Consider the following 22,785-nt stretch of genomic DNA (forward strand, 5'->3'; position numbering starts at 1 on the left):
TGCTGCAGCACTCTCAGGGAGAGCGACACGCTTTTCAGCAATTGATCTCTCGATCTCGCTTTTATCAGGAGATCGTCCAAGTACGGAATAATTGTGACTCCCTACCTGCGCAGGAGCACCATCATTTCCGCCATTACCTTGGTGAAAATCCTCGGGGCCGTGGAAAGCCCAAACGGCAACGTCTGAAACTGGTAATGACAGTCCTGTACAGCGAATCTCAGGTACGCCTGATGAGGGGGATATATGGGGACATGAAGGTATGCATCCTTTATATCCAGTGACACCATAAAATCCCCCCCCTTCCAGGCTGGAGATAACTGCCCGGAGCGATTCCATCTTGAATTTGAACTTTTTCAAGTACAGGTTTAGGGATTTTAGATTCAGAATGGGTCTGACCGAGCCATCCGGTTTCGGGACCACAAACAGGGTTGAATAGTACCCCTTCCCCTGTTGGACTAGGGGAACCTTGATAATCACTTGCTGTTGACACAGTTTTTGAATTGCACTAAAACTATTTTCCTCTCTGGGGGAGAAGCTGGTAAAGCAGATTTGAAAAATCGGCGAGGAGGCACCTCTTCGAATTCCAGTTTGTAGCCTTGGGATACAATTTCCATTGCCCAAGGATCCACGTCTGACTGAACCCAGACCTGGCTGAAAAGTTGAAGACGTGCCCCCACCGGCGCGGACTCCCTCAGTGGAGCCCCAGCGTCATGCGGTGGATTTAGTAGAAGCCGGGGAGGACTTCTGCTCCTGGGAACTAGCCGTAACAGGCATTCTTTTCCCTCTGCCTTTACCTCTGGCGAGGAAGAGCCCCGACCTCTTCTGGATTTATGCGACCGAAAGGACTGCATCTGATATTGTGGTGTTTTCTTTTGCTGTGGGGGAACATAAGGTAAAAAAGTAGATTTACCCGCAGTAGCTGTGGAAACCAGGTCCGCTAGACCCTTCCCAAATAAAACCTCACACTTGTAAGGCAAAACTTCCATATGTCTCTGAGTCGGCATCACCCGTCCATTGGCGGGTCCACAGGGCTCACCTAGCAGAAATTGCCATGGCATTGGCTCTTGAACCTAACAGCCCAACGTCTCTCGCAGCGTCTCTCATATATAAGGCTGCGTCTTTAATGTGACCCAAGGTCAATAAAATGCTATCTCTATCCAGGGTGTCAATGTCAGATGACAAGTTATCTGCCCATGCTGCTACTGCGCTACAAACCCAAGCCGACACTATTGCCGGTCTGAGCAAGGCGATCAGCAGGATCCTTGAGGGCTGCCGTGTCTGGAGACGGTAGCGCCACCTTTTTGGACAAGCGCGTCAAAGCCTTGTCCACCCTGGGTGAGGATTCCCACCATAACCTGTCCTGTGCAGGGAAAGGATACGCCATAAGAATTCTCTTGGGAATCTGCAGTTTCTTGTATGGAGTTTCCCAAGCCTTTTCAAATATCGCGTTCAGCTCATGAGATGGGGGAAAGGTTACCTCAGGTTTCTTTTCCTTAAACATGCATACCCTCGTGTCAGGGACAGAGGGGTCATCTGTGATATGTAAAACATCTTTTATTGCAATAATCATATAATGAATACTTTTGGCCACCCTTGGGTGTAACCTCGCATCATCGTAGTCGACACTGGAGTCAGAATCCGTGTCTGTCTCAGTGTCTGCTACTTGGGACAGGGGACGTTTCTGAGACCCTGGAGGGCCCTGTGATACAGCCAAAGCCATGGATTGACTCCCTGTGTTTTCTCTGGACTCTACTTTGTCCATTCTCTTATGTAATAAAGACACATTTGCATTTAAAACATTCCACATATCCAACCTATCAGGTGTCGGCGTCGCCGACGGAGACACCACAATCATCTGCTCCACCTCCTCCTTAGATGAGCCTTCCGCTTCAGACATGCCGACACACATATAGAGAGAGACAGACAGACCCCCAATAAGGCCCTTTGGAGAGACAGAGTGAGAGTGTGCCAGCACACACCCAGCGCCACCGGACACTGGAATAAAATCCCAGTCAGTACAGCGCTTTTATATAAATATACTCACTGCGCCAAATAAATGTGCCCCCCCCCCCCCCTCTTTTTTGCCCTCTGTACATGTGTTCAGCAGGGGAGAGTCCGGGGAGCCAGCTTCTCTGCAGCGTACTGTGGAGAAAATGGCGCTGGTTAGTGCTGAGGAATCAAGCTCCGCCCCCTCACCGGCGGGCTTCGATCCCGCTCAAATCTTTATACTGGCGAGGGTGTTTGTAATATACTGCCTCCGCAGTATATATCTATGCCAGTGTCCCTAGAGGTTTCATAATTGCTGCCCAGGGCGCCCCCCCTGCGCCCTGCATCCATACAGTGCCGCTAGTGTGTGTGTGTGTGAATGTGGGAGCAATGGCGCGCAGCGTTACCGCTGCGCGGTACCTCATTAAAGATCTAAAGTCCTCTGCCGCCTTTGAAGTCTTCTTTCTTCTCATACTCACCCGGCTTCTATCTTCCGGCTCTGTGAGGAGGACGGCGGCGCGGCTCCGGGACGAACGGCGAGGTGGGACCTGCGTTCCGACTCCCTCTGGAGCTAATGGTGTCCAGCAGCCTAAGAAGCAGAGCCTATCATTTAAGTAGGTCTGCTTCTCTCTCCTCAGTCCCACGATGCAGGGAGCCTGTTGCCAGCAGTGCTCCCTGAAAATAAAAAACCTAACAAAATTCTTTTTCAGAGAAACTCAGTAGAGCTCCCCTGCAGTGCATCCAGCCTCCTCTGGGCACAGTATCTAACTGAGGTCTGGAGGAGGGGCATAGAGGGAGGAGCCAGTGCACACCCATCTAAAGTCTTTAGAGTGCCCATGTCTCCTGCGGAGCCCGTCTATACCCCATGGTCCTTACGGAGTCCCCAGCATCCTCTAGGACGTAAGAGAAATAAATATATAAATAAATCGCTCAGCTACGTAAACGTTGGCATGGGGGGGGGGGGGGGGGAGGAGTATTTCAATTGTTGTGGGTGTCTAAAAATCCTAAGTGGGACTGTTTAGACACCCATACAATTGTCAGGATTCAGTAGATGTTTGAGCGCCAATGAATGTCGGGCCCAAATAGGGATTATCTGCATAAAACAGCTAAACCCATCTAAAGTCCTGCTTTGGGCGTCCAAATGGCCTACAGTGCTGACTTAGCGCACATTTGTTCTCCATCTCAGGAGACTGCGAGAAGAAATGCAATTCCCACGGCTAGCCGGTGTCCAAGTAGAGCAACAATTGAATTGCTCCGATTGTTTACTAGACAGTAACATGTACATTTAGGGGAAGTTATTTAGAAGTGACCTTAACCACTTTCACAATGGTCAACCCTTCACGGCCAGAGCAATGCCCTTGTTTTATCGGTTTCCTGACTGTCCTGTCTGAAACAAGCACGCTGGTTACCAAAAGCACAAGTCACCAAATCTACTACCAATTTTAGTAGATGTTTTGGTGACCAGCAGATGGTTACTTAAGGTAGATTTTGCACACAGGAGCAACATCATGGATTTAACAAGTGATGAAAACCAAAATGAAATAACTCTGTACAGTAAGCTCACCTGGATCTTCATAGCTACCTCGCGCCCATCCAGCAGCCTGGCAAGATGGACCTGGCCAATAGAGGCTGCTGCAAAGGGTTTCTCCTCAAAATAGGCCAGTTTTTCTCTCCAGCCAGAACCCAGCTCCTCCTCCAGCACTTTCTGTAAACACACAAATAACACACACAGTTCTATCTGCTTCCTCTGCTATTCCGGTCCAGAGACCACCGGCGGGACTACTAGTGGTGCGTAAGCATACAGATATACTCACAGCTGTCTGCCAGGAAGGCATAAAGTCTGCGCTCTGTCTCACTCTCTCAAAGATCTTCTGCAGCTCTGGACTCAGGAAGCTGTTATCTGCAAACAAACACATGAGCCAGATATCATTGAAGTGAGACTGGAACAGGAGCAAGACAGGGTTGACATGGAACGCTTTTAGCAGCCTCCAAATAGAGAACCCCTCTGTAGGGTCAAAGTTGCTTTAATGAGTTTCTTTAATGAACCCAAAGAATGGAGAATGGGTGTTCCAAGAAAAGGGGGAGGAAGGGTACCTTTTAAAGCTTTATGGCATGACAGGTGAAATTGTAAATTAATATCTTTGAGCATAATGCCGTATTACTATCACTATACTGCTACATCATAAGAGATCAATGAAAAGTAAATGCAAGCAAGTCTTAAAGAAAACGCGCTTAAAACCGCAGCTTACAATTTAATACTGCCTAGCACAGTACATTATATATACTAGCTCGCTTTAGGTTATTCTTCTGTACAGTCTATGAGCAAACTCAGGGGGTTGCAGAAGCCATCATCTCTCATTAATCCACTAGGGTACATTGGAGATCTTAGACAGCTTGGGTGTGAAGGATGCAAACCGGAGGTAACAATATATAAAAAATAATTATGTACAGCTGGCCCCTCTCCCATCACACCCGCTAATCCCTCCAGTTTGAAAAATTGTGCTGGAGGTAGCAGCACAGGAAAGGAGCTCCTGCTCCATAAGGAATCTATTTTTTGCTTAAATATAAGAGAGCCGATCCAGCCTGTGTGAAAGAAGGGTGAAGGCTCCCTATACTATACTTGACGGAATCCCAAAAGCAACATTTAGAATGGGCTGCGGCCTTTTCCAAAACTATGGAAGAATTCCTAATTAGAATCACGCCTCCTGCACAAGTAGAAAAAAAGTGTGTGTAAGGCGGTAAAAAGACCACTCCCTCTCCTACAGGAAGAGTCGGAGGAGGGTCTCAGAGGATGAAGAGGAGGGAGAGTCAGTAGAGGCGATAATTGAGGCCTGTCCTCAGGAGGAGGATACTGACGTTAAGGGGCTAGAATCCCTTATTGAAGCAGTAAAACAGGTCCTTAACTTCAAGGAGGAAGAGGTTAAGGAAGTTCACGGCTAATTACCTACTGCCTAAGGGGGTCATGTCTAAGTGGGAAGTTCCTCCGATTGTGGCCGCATCCCTTGCTAGACTGTCAAAGAAGAAAAATCTTACAGATACCGAACGTGACTACTCTAAAGGATGTGTCAGATCGCAAATTGGATACGGCATTAAAAATAGGATTTTAATTACCTACCAGTAAATACTTTTCTCGTAGTCCATAGAGGATACTGGGGTTCCATTTAGAACCATGGGTGTATGGACGGGTCCACTAGTAGTCATGGGCACTTTAAGAATTTGATAGTGTGGGGTGGCTCCTCCCTCTATGCCCCTCCTACCAGACTCAGTCTAGGAAACTGTGCCCAAGGAGACGGACATACTTTGAGAGAAAGATAGATAAGGATAGTAGCGAGATTCCGAACCAGCACACACAAACAAGAGGAAAGCCATCCTAACCAAACTTGAAACAGGAACAGCAACAGCTGAACCAAACAACGTAACAGTGCAGGAATAATGAATCACCGGGCGGACGAACTATGAGAAAAGGATTTACCGGTAGGTAATTAAAATCCTATTTTCTCTTACGTCCTAGAGGATACTGGGGTTCCATTTAGTACCATGGGGAAGTACCAAAGCTCCCAAACCGGGTGGGAGAGAGCCGAGGTTCCTGCAGAACTGATTGACCAAACTGAAGGTTGTCAGAGGCCAAAGTATCAAACTTGTAAAACTTAGCAAACGTGTTCGAACCTGACCTAGTAGCTGCTCGGCAGAGCTGTAAAGCCGAGACACCCAGGGCAGCCGTCCAAGAAGAACCCCCCTGACCTAGTTGAGTGGGCCTGAACAGATTTCAGAACTGGCAAGCCTGCCGTGGAATAAGCATGCTGGATAGTGAGCCTGATCCAGCGTGAAATAGACTGCTTTGAAGCCAGACACCCAATCTTACTGGGATCATAGAGAATGAACAGCGAGTCGGATTTCCTGTGACAAGTTGTCCTCTTAACATACACCTTCAAAGCCCTCACAAAATCCAAAGACTTTGAAGTAACAGAGGTGTCCGTAACAGCCGGAACCACAATAGGTTGGTTGATGTGAAACGCAGACACCACCTTAGGAAGGAATTGCTGACGAGTTCTGAGTTCAGCTCTGTCCTCATGGAAAATTAAGTAGGGGGTCTTGTGAGACAACACCCCTAGCTCAAACATATGTCTCGCTGAAGCCAAGGCCAACAGTGTGACTGTCTTCCACGTAAGATATTTAACATCTACCTCCTGTAACGGTTCAAACCAGTCTGACTGGAGGAACTGCAGCACCAAATTGAGATCCCAAGGTGCCGTAGGAGGCACAAAGGGAGGTTGGATGTGCAGAACACCTTTCAAGAACATCTGGACCGCAAGAAGAGAAGCCAATTGTTTCTGAAAGAAAATGGACAAGGCCAAAATCTGGACTTTTGAGCCCAGACGTAGGCCCACATCCACACCAGACTGCTGAAAAAGCAGGAAACGTCCTAGATGAAATTCCACAGCAAATATTTTATGCCCTCACACCAAAATACGGTGCTAATGTTTAGACGTTACCCCCTTCCCGGCTTGGATCATAGTCGGGATGACTTTGTCAGGGATGCCTCTCCTGGCAAGAATCAGCTTCCATGCCGTCAAACGTAGCCATGGTAAGTCTTGATAGACGAACGTGCCCTGTTGCAAAAGATCCTCGCGAAGAGGTAGAGGCCACAGATCTTCGAGGAGCATCTCCAGGAGGTCCACGTACCATGCACTTCTTGGCAAGTCCGGAACAATGAGAATTGCTTGAACCTTTTCCGTTTTTATTCTTTTCAGAATTCTTGGGATCAGAGAAAGTGGAGGAAACACGTACACCATCTGATAGACCCATGGAGTCGTAAGAGCGTCTACTGCCACTACATGTGGGTCTCTCGACCTGGAACAAAACCGCTTGAGCTTCTTGTTGAGACGAGAGGCAATCATGTGGATCTGTGGATATCCCCATCGACTTATCAAGTACTTAAACACGTCCGGGTGAAGGCCCCAGTTCCCTGGGTGCAGGTCGTGTCTTCTGAGGAAGTCTGCTTCCCAGTTGTCTACTCCCAGAATGAAGACCGCAGACAACGCTGCAGCGTGTTTTTCTGCCCCGAGGAGAATTCTTGACACCTCTGACATTGCTGCTCTGTTTTCCGTTTCGGCCTGTCGTTTTATGTACGTCACTGCCGTCACATTGTCCAAATGGACCTGAATGGCCCGATCTTGAAGATATGAAGCCTGCAGAAGGACGTTGTATATAGCCCTGAGTTCCAGAATGTTGATTGGAAGGACGACTTCCTGGCTTGACCATCTTCCTTGAAACTGCACCCCCTGGGTGACTGCTCCCCAACCTCTGAGGCATGCGTCCGTGGTTAGCAGAATCCAATTTTGAATATCGAACCGTTGGCCCTCGAGCAAATGAGAAGTCTGTAGCCACCACAGAAGGGAGATCCTGGCCTTTGGCGACAGACGGATCCTCTGGCGCATGTGAAGATGCGATCCGGACCATTTGTCCAACAGATCGAGTTGGAAGGGTCATGCATGAAACCTTCCGTACTGAAGAGCCTCGTAAGAGACCACCATTTTTCCCAGAAGGCGAATGCATAGGTGCACCGATATCCGGGTTGGTTTCAGGACATCTGGAATTAATCGACTGGATTACCAATGCCTTTTCCAACGGAAGAAAAACTTTCTGCGACTGTGTGTCCAGTATCATTCTCAGAATATGGAAGCCTCAGAGTTGGCTCTAAGTGAGTTTTCGGAAAAGATTCAGAATTCAGCCGTGATCCAGGAGTAGATGGGTTGTGAAGCCAATGCCTTTCCCTGGACGAAGCCTTTATCAGAAAATCGTCCAGGTACGGAATTATGTTCACTCCCTGCTTGCGAAGGAGAAACATCATCTCTGCCATCACCTTGGTGAACACCCTCGGTGCCGTGGAGAGACCAAAAGGTAGAGCCTGGAACTGGTAGTGACAGTCCTGCAGTGCAAACTGTATTTAAGCCTGGTGAGATCGAAATGTGAAGGTACGCATCCTTGATGATATCCAGAGACACTAGGAATTCCCCCTCCTCCAGACCGGAGATCACCACTCTCAGAGACTCCATCTTGAATTTGAACACTCTTAAGTACGGGTTCAATGATTTTAGATTCAGAATTGGCCTTACCGAACCGAACCGTTTGGTTTCGGTACTACAAACAAGTTGGAATAATACCCCTTGTTTTGGAGATGAGGTGGAACTGGAACAATGACCTGTGTTTGTACTAGTTTTTGAATGGCATCCTGTAAGGTTATATTTTGCCTCCTGTGAAACTGGTAAGCCTGATTTGAAGAATATGTGAGGTGGGAGTTCCTCAAACTCCAGCCTGTAACCCTGGGAAATAAGATCTATGACCTAGGGATCCTGGCATGATGTTGTCCAGATGCAACTGAAATTTTTTAGTCGGGCTCCACCTGCCAGTCTTCCAGGCATCGCGGTCAACCGTCATGCTGAAGGCTTTGCGGAAGCAGAGCTGGAGTTCTGTTACTGAGAACCGGCAGTTGCTGGTTTGCGTGGTTCACCCATAGTGCCTCTGTTGGCTGTAGAACAGGGGTGGGGAACCTCCAGCCCGCGGGCCGTACAAGGCCCGCAAAGCCGTTTGGTGCGGCCCACACGCTTGTGTGTCAGCGAGACACGCCACCGCTCAGACCGGCGGCGGTGTGTCTCAGCTGTCAGGGCAGGGAGGAGAGCGTAGCTATATGTCTGGCGGCAGCGGCGGGTACGATCTCAAACCAGCCGACGGTTTGCGAGCCAATCCGAGCTCGCAGACCAGCAGCCAATCAGGAGCTGCCGGTCCGTGAGCTCTGATTGGCTCACAAACCAGCGGATGGTTTGAGATCCTACACGCCGCCACTGCCCTACATAGCCGCGCTCTCCTCCCTGCCCTGACCCCCTGACAGCTGAGACACACCGTCTACGGACGTAGCAGCAGCGGTGAGCAGCACAGTGGGCTTCGGGGGGGGGGGGGCATGTGTGGGGGCATTTTTGTATCTGGCACTGTGGCGGCATATGTGTATCTGGCACTGCACTGGCATATGTGTATCTGGCACTGCACTGGCATATGTGTATCTGGCACTGCACTATTGGGGGCATATGTGTATCACGTCCCATTTTAATTGGCCACACCCATTTTTTGGTGCGCACACTCAGTACCTCTAAGGGACATAACTACTGGGGGACAGGGTAATTTTTAAGTTGTTCATTTTTGTATGGCCCCCGAAGGATTTTATAAATATCCAAATGGCCCTTGGTAGAAAAAGGTTCCCCACCCCTGCTGTAGAAGATCCTCTGGCTTTGCCCTTAAACTTGGCAGTCCGAAAGGACCGTAGAGAAGGTCCTGAGTAGGTCTTTCTAGTTAGGAGAGCTGCAGAAGGAAGATGTGTAGACTTACCCGCAGTAGCTTTGGAGATCCATTTGTCTAGTTTGTCTCCAAATAAGGCCTCTCCTGTGAAGGGTAGGCCTTCCACGCCTTTCCTGGGTGCTGACACTGCCCTAGCCGTGATGCGTGCATTAAGAAAACCCACTTCTTTTATGGCTTCCACCATAAAGTTCGCAGTCCTGTATGTGTTGCAGGAGTAAAACAATCTCACCCCTAGATAAGGAATCCAACCCCTCAATTAGGTTACCTGACCATCTAGCTTTAATAAAACACGCACATGCTATAGAGGGTCTCTATGCCACCCCAGCAGCCGTATACAAGGATTTGAGTGTAGTCTCAATCTTGCGATCAGCCGTGTCTTTCAGGAAGGCTGCACCAGGGGCAGGCAACACTATTTTCCGTGACAGCCTGGATACTGATGCATCCACTATCGGTGGATTTTCCCCAATTTTTCCTATCCTCTGGAGGAAAAGATGAGATTAACCTTTTAGGGATTTTAAATTTCTTATCAGGATTAACCCACGGTTCTTCAAACAGGGTATTCAATTCCTTTGACACAGGAAAAGTGACTGGGGATTTCTTTTTTACATTAAAATAAGATTCCTCACACTCCTCTGCCACTTTATCAGGAATTTGCAGGACATCTCGGATAGCTTCTATAAGAGCCTTTATTCCCTGTGACAGAGCAGCATCCCCCCTTCTGAATCCACCTCCCCATGTCAGACTGCAGGATATGGGCCAGAGTTCGCTTTTGTGGACAAATGGCAGGGGACTGAGACGCTTGTTTGGGGGCTGAGGGCCTGAGCTGACGGGAGGCAGCCTCAGTTGTAGGGGCTGAGATGTACCGGAACCTGGGAGGTTGTATCAGACCCCTGGACATGTAAGTAACATGAATAATAACTGCCCGAAGGCGTGACCACGACAACTTGGATAAAAGTCAATGATGTTTATTATGACAACACAGCAGCAGTAAAAGAAAACGTAAAAGTCAGCAAAGAATAAATACAGTTCCTGGGTACTACAGGATGGCAGGAGCCACAGGGCACTGGTAGTGTGAGATAGTTCTTATGATCTTCTAGATGGAAAGTCCTTACCAGGCCCGACTGTAGCAATGGAGATAACCCAGGATTGTGCCAGCTGGTGTTCCAGGAAAAGCTGGGTTGCTGAAGATAAAACGGCTGCTGTGGATACTGGCTGGAACCAGACTGTTGTTAGCACGGAGTGGATACTGGCTGGAACCAGTTAAATAATAAATGAACTTGGGAGCGATGAAATATGAACTGAAATGTAGAACTTGAGAGCGGAGAAATAATAATACCGGTGGAGAGTGGTAAAGTGTAGAAAGGACACCGGCCCTTTAAGAGAAGCTGTACTCTGCTGGAAGCTGAGCTGGAAGCAGGTAACGTTGTAGCTGGAAACAGATGAATCCACAATGGATTGGAGAGTCAGGCTACACCGCAGGTGGAATGCTGGTGCGGGTCTCTATGGTGGAAGTCTTGAGAAAGGAGCTGGAACCTGGAAGACAATCACAGGAGAGAGACAAACAGGAACTAGGTTTGACAACCAAAGCACTGACGCCTTCCTTGCTCAGGCACAGTGTATTTATACCTGCAGCAAGGAAGGGATTGGCTAGGCAATTATGCAGATTATCAATACTGAGAACAGATTGGTGGAAATGATCAGCTGACAGAATCCAAGATGGCTGCGCCCATGCAGACACTTGGAGGGAAGTTTGGTTTGTAATCCATGTGGTAATGAAAACAGTAATGGCGGCGCCGGCCACCGGAGACAGGAGGCGCCAGGCTGACAGATGCACATCCAACCACGCGGACACAGCGGAGGCCGCGGCTGACGTAATCGCCACTCAGACACTCTGCATGCAGAAGTTCAGGGACGGCGGCGGAGGCCGCGGGAGACGCCATGCCAGGTGTAATATGGCGTCCACTGTGACAGCGTCCCAGAGTGACAGGAGAGGATACAGGAATGTACACATCAGGATAACAGATGGGATCCGGTCCTGGAGCGCTGAGCCAGCCTTAGGAGGCATCTGATGGGTAAGAAATGGCGTCCAGATACCCGGATCGTGACAGTAAGGTTCTACAGAACTAGACAGTCTCTCTGCATCTTTGTGTGCGGCTTCTAGGAAAGATGGTAGCATCCTTCGAAGCGAAACAAAATAAAAACAAAATGTGAAACAAAATGTGTGTGTGTGTGTGTGTGTGTGTGTGTGTGTGTGTGTGTAGGGAGGAGAGAGGGAGGCGGTGCTGCTGCTGTTACTGCACATGGCAGGCTGTGATCACCAGGCTGTTTGCTGGAGAGAATAGAGGAAGAGAGCCAGAACCCTGACACTAAGGGTTAGCAGCAGGATTTTGGAGCAGGCTTCCTACAACGACACACTGTCAGAGCAAAGCATGCGCTTGTTGGTCATTTCTCTCCATCCGATGAGTTACCTGATTTGAAGAGAATTCTTAAACACCACACTTTCCAGTGTTGATATTCAAGCAATGTAACCATCATATAGATTTGCTATAAACCAATTATATCAGATAAGAATGACAATGTGAAAGACACTGAGGTCCAATTCCAGATTAGCGTAAAAGAAATCAATATGCCTCATATGAATTTTACCATCTATGAGAACAAGTCAGACTCCATCGTGTAAGGTCTTTTTCTTGAGGGTATAAAAATAGCGCCACGTGGTGCCACATCCATTTTGTTTCACATATTGCAAACCACGGTGAAAGGTTTTTTGGTATCCAAGGGCTGCTATTAGTATTTAAGCGCACAAGGGGTCTATTTTTTCTTTTGTTTCAATCCTTCGAAGCGATCCAGACCTTTTCAGCTGAATTTGATTGCTCAGGAGGCAGGCAGGCATTTACTTCTGCACCGAAAGATTTGCTTGTTGCCCCAAGCCATGACCTCTTTGATTTGATGGTTGGTCCACAGGAACTTGGCGGCGGGAAAGAGGTTTGGAATTTGGAAGATTCCGACAACAGATGACAGTCTCAGAGGTTGGGGAGCAGTTCTGGTCAGCCATCGGTTTCAGGGAAGATGGTCACCACAGGAGAGCAGTCTCCCAATAAATGTATTGGAATTGAGAGCCATTCACAATGCCCTTCTTCTAGCGGAGGACCTGGTATGAGCTCAGCACGTGATAACACAGTCGGACAATGTAACGGCGAAAGCATACATAAACCGTCAGGGAGGAACAAGAAGCCACATGGCATTAAAAGAGGCCACAAAGATTCTGTCTTGGGCAGAAAAGCGCAACATAATCCTGTCGGCAGTCTTCATTCCAGGAGTGGAAAATTGGGAAGCAGACTACCTGAGTCGTCAGGATATGCATCCAGGGGAGTGGTGTCCACACCCTCAGAAATTCGAGGCAGTGGTACAAAAGGTGGGGTCTACCGCAGATAGACATGATGGCCTCGCGAAAAAAAATCAACTACCAAGGTATGTGGCCAGAACGCAGGATCCAGCAGCAGAGGCGGTGGATGCGCTGACGATTCCCTGGGCATACGAACCAGTGTACATCTTCCCGCCGTTTCCCCTTTTACCAAGAGTGTTGAAAAAGGCCAAACGGGAAAGAAAGTGGGTGATTTTAATAGCACCAGACTGACCTTGCAGAAGATGGTACTCAGACCTGAGGAAACTCCTGGCGGAAAATCCTTGGAAGCTGCCGCAGAGAGAGGACCTGTCGTCACAAAGTCCATTCCTTCACCAGATCTGAACTGTCTACGTTTGACGGCGTGGCTCTTGAGACCAGGATATTAAGAGACAGAGGTATTGTGAGATCAGCTATTCTTACTATGTTAGCTGCAAGGAAGCCAGTCACGGCTGCACACTACTATAGAATAAAGAAGTACATGGACTGGTGCCAGCCTAAGGGTTGGAATCCGAGAGAATTTCATCTTACTAGACTGTTAAGGTTTCTCCAAAATGGTTTGGATGGCGGTTTGAGATTGGGATCCTTGAAGGTACAGGTCTCGGCCTTTTCTATACTTTTCCAGCAACGTCTGGCGGTCTTACGGGAGGTCCAGACATTTTTACAGGGTGTGTTGAGAATCCAACCACCCTTTAGACCTCCCACGGCCCCGTGGGATCTAAATTTGGTCTTAGAATTTTTGAGATTGGCGCTTTCACACCTTTGGAAAGGGTGGATAGCAAATATATGAGCTCGAAAGCTGTCCTGTTCCTGGCCTTAGCATCGGCAAGAAGGGTCTCAGAATTAGGTGCCCTGTCATGTAAAAGTCCTTTCCTAATGTTCCATGAAGACAGAGCAGCACTCCGTACAAAGACAGAGTTTTTACCTAAGGTGGTTTCGGGTTTCCACATAAATCAACCGACTGTGTTTCCCTCTTCCCAAGGATTGCCTGAGTGGGACATGTCTTTGGATGTGGTCAGAGCGTTACAGTTGTAAGTTCAGGCTACGGTTTCTATTAGGAAATCAGATGCTTTGTTCGTACTGTATGATGGCCCCAAGAGGGGTTGGCCAGCTACATAGCAAACCTTGGCCAGGTGGACACGGCTAACTATCAAACAAGCATATCTTGCTTGTGGTAAGAGTGCCATTTCGGGTAGGTGCCCATACCACTAGATCAGTAGGAGCTTTGTGGGCTGCAGCTAGAGGAGCTTCCACTACTTAACTTTGCAGAGCTGCAACGTGGTCGTCAGCACACACGTTCACTCGTTTCTACAAGTTTGATACATTTGCATCTAGGGATGCAAATTTTGGACGTTTGATTCGTCAGGCTTTGGCCAGCACTCCCGCCCACAGGGGTATCTTTGGGACGTCCCCAGCTGTCTAAGATTTCCAGTGTCCCCTAGTGGATCAATGAGAAAAGAGCATTTTGGTGCTTACCAATAAATCCATTTCTCTGAATCCACTCGGGGACACTGGACGCCCGCCTCGATGCTGTCATCCTTTCATGTTCTGGTTAAATTTAGTTCAAACAGTTGGACTGTTATGTTCATAATTCTTGGTTGCTGTTTGACTTGTTGATACAGTTGGTTCCTTCCCGTACGGTGTTAGGTTTTCACGTTCTCTCTTCTCTCTGTCAATTTTTTAAACTGGAGGGATTAGGGAGGGGTGAAGGGGGAGGAGCCAGCTGTGCATAATTATATTTTATATATTGTGCTACCTCCAGTTTGCATCCTTCACACCCCAGCTGTCTAAGATCTCCAGTGTCCCCGAATGGATTTAGAGAAATGGATTTATCGGTAAGTACCAAAATCCTCTTTTTGATTGCTGCCCTTTTCCGGACATAACCACGTTCCAATTACATCATACTCTCCCCCTGATCTCACCACTATTAGAGGAACAGTATCACACAGTAATTCGACTGACAGCAGAGCTCTAGCTGTAATAAGGAAATTATAGGGAAGAGAAAACAGTGGCACGTTTCATGAACGGTGAGCTCTGCAAGTAGTCTAACTAGCTACAGCACAAAAAACAGACAAAGGGCTAAATGTAATATCCTGAGAGATGCAGGAGGTACAGGATTTCCTGCGAGTCTGACCAAACTTTTAAAGCGGCGATCCTTTACATGGCATAACCATGTTGGTTTTTCCGTGAAAATGGTTGCAGCTTTAAAAATGTGGCCAGACTTGCACGAAATCCCGCACTTCCTGCTTCTTGCAGGATATAACATTTAGCCCATAGCCTTTTATGAAAGAATCCCTTAGGGGTATATTCAATTGAAGTCGGATCCATTCCGACATTCATTTGTCGGAATGGATCCGACTTGGGTTATTCAAAGTCATCTCAATTCGACTTTTAAAAAAGTCGAATTGAGATGCTGGAGCTAGACGGGGGAGAGCCGCGGGCAGACTGGGGAGAGCAGCGCTACAGCAGCGGCTATGGAGCCGGGTGGACGCTGCTGTGAGCGGCGGCTGGACGCTGCTGTGAGCGTCGGCTGCGACATCCTCCAGCACTGCTCTCCCCCCGTCTGGCTGCCCGCGGCTCTCCCCGTCTGGCTGCCCGCGGCTTTCCCCCGTCTCCTCCACAGTCCCTCCTCTCAGTCCGACATTTTTTTTTATGTCGGACTGAGATGGTCGGAAACGGGCAAAATCCTGTCGAATTTGGCACCGTTTCCCTCAAAAGTACGTGAACCGGCTGCTATACCGCCGATTCACGTACTATTCAACAAGTCGAATTCCCAGACTTGTCGAATAAAAACAGCTGGGATTGAATAGGTCGAATCACGATTCGACCTTAAAAAGTCGTAAACTGCCGTCTTCTCGACAGACGGCAGCTTTCGACCCTAATTGAATATACCCCTTAATATTTAAAATTGACAAAAAACAAAAAGGAGGAAAATATGAAATTAGAGTCTCTTAAAAAACAAGAAAACACATTATAAATAATTTAACCTGCATGGTGTAATCTGAAACTACTGGATAAAAATAGCAGCATAATAAGCGATTGCTAGGAATTCAGATACAAGCTCACGTGTTATGAAGGAAGCACTCAGAAAGAACCAGCAGACAATGGAAGAGAAAGGAGTTCTTCAGCATCAGAGATAGGAAAGCTCCCAAATAAATACATTGTGCAAATGAGACATTAGTAGTGCTCTCAGAGTAATTACATTGGCATTGATATTTTGTATGAGCACTTTCTATCTTTTACAGTAAAATAGAGATCCAAGCAACCAGACAACCCAATTCACAGATCCACATATAGTCACCTTGAATACTGAGCATCTGTCCAATCTTCAGTGCAGCCCCCCGAACTTTACACAAGGTGTCCACGAACCGCTCTACGTTGGCCTCACTCATAAACGTGTTCGTTTCCAGGACAGAGCGGCTAGCTATGGGATAATGAGACATCAGTCACACAGTCCATCAGAAGTTTCATAGGTATGTTTTACTCTGCCGGTCATGTGACCCCACTAGTACCTCGGACACGATAAATAAAAATACTAATATCTATGCTAGTATAGGTATAAAAACAAAACAAAAAAAACAACACTTTTACTCTGGATTAAGCTGGCAGACTCAATCCGCCAAGTCTTTTGTGGAACGGCTATTCTTATGATCATTATATGTAGTCTATGGTATTTATTTACATAAAAGTAGTAAGTTCTTGAAAGCAGTGCAAATTTTACATTTATTAAAAACATATCAACACACTTCCGACATTCCCAGAACACGCCATAAGACGGACAATCTCCGTGCGTTCGCTAAGACACCTCCCTGTCACCAACCAGGAACGCTCACTACATTGTCAATACACTTTTCCCAGCATGCGCAACTGCGACTCTGTATGGACACAATCAGGACGCATGCCAGTGTGCCTGAGACACATGCGCAGTAGCAAACAATAAAAATGGCTACACTACATCAGACATCGGCAGTACATCCACCTCTGAATAAGGCCCCATATCTAGTATTGGGACTAAAACTAATATTAATGAGAAAAAGGAAAAGAAAAAAAAAAAAAAAAAACAGAAAAAAGGTGAATCATTCAGAACATCTAAATTTACAATTCAAAAACTTATAAAGTGCTCCATCATAATTTATACACTTTACAGAGAGTGAACAAATGCTGATACCGCTATATAAAAAGGAAGAGTGAACCCTGACATATAAACCCAATAATTTCAGTCAGCAGGCAATAGCAGAATAATAAGTGTTGCATACAGATATAATCTGAGAGATTATACAGAGAACTGGTGGCAGCAGTTGGGAATATATTTTTGTCGCCTGTGGTGTAACTTGGTGCCGCAATTCGTATTTTTGTGTAATATTGCTTTATGCTTGCACGTGGTTACAGGGTGTAATGTGAAGAGAAGGCCTAGGGCCCACGGCATCTGCTCATTTAACCCTTTCATTAAATGGAGAGTCTCAGCCTACACATTTCCTCCAGGACAACTGCTTACAGGTAGCAGAGAATGCCAGCGGTGTCTATTAGGTAGCTGCCTTTCTCTGCCGGCACTGAGATATAGGAGGAAATGTATCAAAGCTTGGCGAGAGATATTGTGGAGAGAGATACAGTGCCAATCAGCTCCTAACATTCATTTTACAGGCTGTGTTTGAAAAATGACAGAAGCTGATTGGCTGGTACTTTATGTCTCACCAAGCATTCATAAATATCCCCATTAATCACTATCTATGTATGCACTCACTGTCTGACTTCTTTTCCTGGCTCAGAGACTGTTTCGCTACCTCTGTCAGAGCACCGATTCCAAGGCTGACAGCCAAGCCTACACAGGTATTGGGGGGGGGTTGGGAGAGAGATAAAATTAGTAGATGTTGAACAACTGAAGAAGCACATATGAGATGCAAGTAGATAGATATAAAATTACCCCCAAAGTTTGCCATGCGACTGATGCGAGATACAGGTACTTTCCTCTCTCTAGCCCGCTCACTCAGCTGTGAATAAATAAAGTATTAATGTCATGTGATCCTCACACTTACATAGCACAATACTGCCCACCACCATCATAGAAACCCACAGTAATTGATAGCAAACATTGAACAATCTGTAGAAGGAGGAGAGTCTGATAACGTGGACCTTTAACAGAAGGACTGTTATGAGGATAGATAGATAGATAGATAGATAGATAGATAGATAGATAGCATATTTGTAAATATGGAAGATACACAATCAACAGCACATTCTGTCTGGGTTGGTTCTAAATCCAAGATGGGTAAGGGACCTCTGACGCCATCAGAGGGCGGAGCCACGGGCGAACAGGGTACCCGAAATGTTCACCCGCCACGCTTCGGGCTCGGTGGCCTTTAGGCCACTTGGATCTAGCATCTACCATTCTGTCTGTGCTGCCACATCTCAAATAGAAGATATAATACAATGTTGCTGAAAATACTGAGAACAGGACAAGCGCCACCTAGTGGCTGCATCAATTTGTGCACAAAAGAATACCAAGTCTGAAATATATATGAGAGAGAGAGAGAGAGAGAGAGAGAGAGAGAGAGAGAGAGAGAGAGAGAGAGAGAGAGAGAGAGAGAGAGAGAGAGAGAGAGAGAGAGAGAGAGAGAGAGAGAGAATTTAATAGCAAAACAACTCTCAATCCATTTATTTAAAGCACGGAGCCATAGTTGTAAACAAGATATTTATCGGAAGTATCCAATAAGGCATAGTAATTAGTCCCAGCTCTGGTGATCATTACTATGCCTTATTGGACTAGAAAACTGTTCATGCTGCTTCTGATAAGTATCCTGTTTACATATGGTGCTGTGCTTTAAATAAATGGATTGAGATTAATTTATTTATTTTTAACATATATAATGGTGTGTATATTTTAATGACTGCACCATGCTTCATAAATTACATCTAGGGGCAGATTTAAGGAGCAGGTTGTCAAAGTCGTCGATGACAGCTAGTATTGACTGATAGATTTAAAATGGCAATCAGGCTTGCTTTGCATCTATTCCAACTGTCGTTAATCCTATTTCCGTTTTAACACTGTCAACAATGATAGTCTTCCACAACCTGCTCATTAGTAAATCAGACTGGGGGTCACTCTGACCCGTTCGCTCGCTGCTTTTTGCTGCAGCCGAGCGAACGGGTCCCTACTGCGCATGCGCTGTAGTGCGCCGGCGCATGCCAGATGGCCGAAGGGCGGGAGGGGGCGGAACGGCGCCATTTGGCCACCGTTTCGTGGGAGCGGTCCGGCCAACGCAGGCGTGGCCGGAACGAACGGGGAGCGGACCGCAGCGGCTGCGTGACGTCACACGCAGCCGCTGCGGGCCGGGGAGCAATGAGTAGCTCCCGGCCAGTACGCTAAAGCTGCGCTGGCCGGGAGCTACGCTTGGGCGTTCCCCCGCATCTCAGTGTGATTGATCGTAGCTGTGCTAAATTTAGCACAGCTACGATCAACTCTGAATGACCCCCACTGACCGATGTGCTATGCAGCACCTTTTACAGAGTTCCTTTTTTCAAAAATAATGTTCCCCAGTTTATTCAGTCTGATCATTCTGCTGACTTATTGCTGATCTACTATCTGCACCAAGAGAATATAATTAGAACAGTGAACAGTTGGGTTCCAAATATTTAAGGGTTATTCTTTGGCAGCTCATATGATCTTGGGTTTCAGAACACTAGTAAAGCGCGTCTAAATTGGTCTATAATTGTTTTTAGTCATCATACAATGGTTTTACTCTCATTCTTTTTGTGTTGTGGATTCTGAATGCATCATAACCTATTTCTTATATTTACTGTAGGTAAACACATTGCAGAAGCTTACAAGGATTTCCAAATGCTGGTAACAAACACTCGTGACAAAAATACAATTAAAAATGCAAACAGCATATAAAACGTCAGGTACACATCTAAGCGATGTGTTTTCGGCTGGTCCAGATTGAGGCGGGACCCTGCATCGTGCCGTGCATACACAATTGCACGATGAAGGGATCATTGGCATGATGTACAATGCAATGCCTAATTCGGTAGCATGGTATCATACAAGATCTGGTAAGCACATGTTGCATGCGACCTTTGGGAGCGTGCAATCGGGCATACACACTGTACAATACTGCAGATATGTTGTTACGATTTGGCCGGAAACGATATATCACACAGATATTGGTCAGGTGTGTAACCACCCTAGATGCCCATACACCTAAAGATTTATCTTCCAATCTGGCTGGCTGGCACGAAAATCTGGTAATGGATGGGAGCAAATGACAGTTGGCCATTTCAAATGGTCAACTGTCATTTACTCCCATCCATTACCAGATTTTCATTCCAACCAGCCAGATTGGAAGATAAATCTTTAGGTGTATGGGCGAGTTTCCTGGACATGGCCAGGAATCATGTAGACAGTAGAAGAGTCTTAGGTCGCTGAGACTCTTAGGTCGCTGATACAGTGAGAGATCTGGCTAAGTGCTTAAATTCGGCCCCAAGTGGTACAACTGTAAATACATATACATATTGATTTAACCTTGACCCTACTAATACATTTATCTATTTTGAGGCACTGTATCTATGCAAAGCAGCTAGATCAGGTTTAAATGTGTTGTTCCAAACGTAATCCTTTTCTGACCTAGACATCAAGAGACTTGCGTATCTGGGTGCAAATGTTGGGGCAGATGTATTAACCTGGGGAAGTGATAAAGCGGTGATAAAGCAGCGATAAGTGGAAGGTTATAACGCACCAGCAAATCAGCTCCTGTCAATTTAAATCATTGAGCCGATCGGCTGGTGCATTATCACCTTGCACTCATCACTGCTTTATCACTTCTCCAGGCTTAATACATATGTCCCGTTGTGCCCATTGCAGTCCCATGCACCCAATAATTTTGGTTTACTTTATGCTTTTAATAAGGAAGCCATTTCTTATTTGTGTATCCAATATTGATGCTTTCATGTTAAGGAAAAGTTGTGTGATTGATGCTAGTTTCTAAAACTTTTATATTACACCTAACAAGAGTATAGGTTGAATATTGGGGATCAGTACTAATTGCCGCCGGTCGGAATCCCGGCGGTCGAAATACCGACGCCGGAATCCCGACCACACAATCCCGACAGGGGTGGTGAGCGGAACGAAGCCCCTTGCGGGCTCGCTTCGCTCGCTACGCTCGGCACACTATTATATTCTCCCTCTATGGGTGTCGTGGACACCCACGGAGGGAGAATATGTCGGGATTGTGGCGGTCGGGATTCTGGCGTCGGTATTTCGACCGCCGGGATTCCGTCCGGCGGCATCCTGACCGCATCCCGAATATTGTTGTATAATACCTGCTCTGTTACAAGAAACTGTAGGAATTGAGAAAGACTCGACATTAACGATTAGGTGTATTTACATTTCATCTTTCTGTCAAAGCAGTCAATCACGGAACTATAGGAGTTACTGCTAAACCAGCCTGATTTAGCATTATTTTTATTGCCATTTTAAAGCGCTCATTCAAAGCTAAATAAATATACCCCTAGGACTTCATGGTGGCTTTGTATTGCTTTTATGGAACCTTGCCATGGTAATACAGTTGAATACTGGAGTAAAAAATAAAAATAAAATTATGAACAGTTAACCTGTTCAGAAATTCCTGGCGCAGGTAAAATTATAATTGATAGATTGGTTAAATAGGAAGTGGATGAATAATCACCCATATACTAAAGCCTGCAGTTAGTGAAAAAGCGTGGTGAGGGCTTAATAAAAAATGAAAACAGAAGATCACTGCACTAGTTTTTTGTTAAATTATTATAATAATTTTTCCTAAGTGATATATGCTTCCCATTTAAAGCACAAGTGTCACACATATGGTTAAGTTATTTTATTATTAGTGATACAATAGTTGTATATGCGTTCGATCAGAATACTGGAGTACACATATTTTGATGTGGCTCTCAACCTGTAGTTATGTTGTGGTATTGCTGTGTGGTATTGTACTTTGGGACTTCTATCTGGAACAGAGAACATTTTTGTAACTTTATAGAATGTTTTGCTTAGGTTCACTGTCGCACCCTCTCTCGTTTACCACTTTGTTGAAAAACTATGCTTTCTTATACGAAAAGCCAAGAAGAATGACATTTCTGTTGTTTTTGCCAAGTTGAGGTCATGGGTTGGCACTGTGTTGAGGTCAACTTGAGCTGTGTTTTTCTGCTAAATTATCTCTTCTACTAGTTTTTTTTAAAGGTTTCTTAGTAGTGGGCTTTCATGTAAATGGTGCACAAATGTGACCTCTCTGAGGTTAGTATGTGTAGGTTTGGAGTTTAACACCACAGATCTATGGAAGGGATCTGGATGTGATCCCGGGAGTCGAAATCCCCACAAGGACCACCATCCCAGAACAATCCCAAACGAGTGTGGACCGGGCTGCCAGGCAGGTAAGCCAGGGGTTCGGAAGGGTTAGGTTTAGGCTGCGGAAAGGAAGGGGGGGGGGGGGGGGGGGGGGGAGTGTAAGGTAAGTATACTTACCTTCCCCATGTTGGGACTCCAAACATCGGGATGCTGCAGTCGGTCTTGGTAGTAAGTTCTTTTTAAAGGTGAAAAAGATCCGCTTTGTATCAAAATGCTTTGGTGGGGACAGTTTGATGCTGAGGAGGAGTGGAACTTACTACCACCAAGAAGGTCTGTGCTGCAGAGGAACGGGGCCTCCATCTTTTTAACTCAGCTTCATGTAATTCTACCTGCTTTATGTACTGTACCTATTTTTACCGTATGTCAAGTGTGTCACTTTTAAAACATTAAAAAAGGACTCTACACTATAATTTGCTTTTTTTTTTATATGTGTCATATACAGTGGGACATAGAGAAGCATTCTGAGGACGTCACAAAGATATACTTGATGGGCCAGTTGCAACACTACTTTCTGTGAGTGTAATCAGTTGGGGACTTCCCCGTGATTATCACTTGGTGGTGGACAACGAATCACCTTTACTAATTAAAGATTGTTGTGTGGGACATTTTTTATGACAATCACCCAAATCTCTTTGTAAAAAAGGAGCACTATGTACTAAAGCGCCCAAAC

General features: G+C 46.4%; 1 protein-coding gene across 3 annotated transcripts in view; it reads right to left on the reverse strand.

Moving 5' to 3' along the window:
- Positions 1-22,785, reverse strand: part of COQ8B (coenzyme Q8B) — a 104,130-nt gene that overhangs the window by 76,502 nt on the left and 4,843 nt on the right. For all 3 annotated transcript variants that reach the window (XR_010183125.1, XR_010183126.1, XM_063937699.1), the window contains exons 4-8: positions 17,661-17,727; positions 17,481-17,558; positions 16,041-16,163; positions 3,801-3,886; positions 3,551-3,691 (exon numbers count right to left, since the gene is read on the reverse strand). Coding sequence is in view for 1 of the 3 variants with exons in the window: in XM_063937699.1 (XP_063793769.1) it covers positions 3,551-3,691; positions 3,801-3,886; positions 16,041-16,163; positions 17,481-17,558; positions 17,661-17,727 (495 nt within the window). In the remaining 2 variants the exon portion in view is untranslated. The remainder of the gene's footprint in view (positions 1-3,550; positions 3,692-3,800; positions 3,887-16,040; positions 16,164-17,480; positions 17,559-17,660; positions 17,728-22,785) is intronic.

This window comes from Pseudophryne corroboree, chromosome 8 (genome assembly GCF_028390025.1).
Source record: "Pseudophryne corroboree isolate aPseCor3 chromosome 8, aPseCor3.hap2, whole genome shotgun sequence".
Lineage (NCBI taxonomy): Eukaryota > Metazoa > Chordata > Amphibia > Anura > Myobatrachidae > Pseudophryne > Pseudophryne corroboree.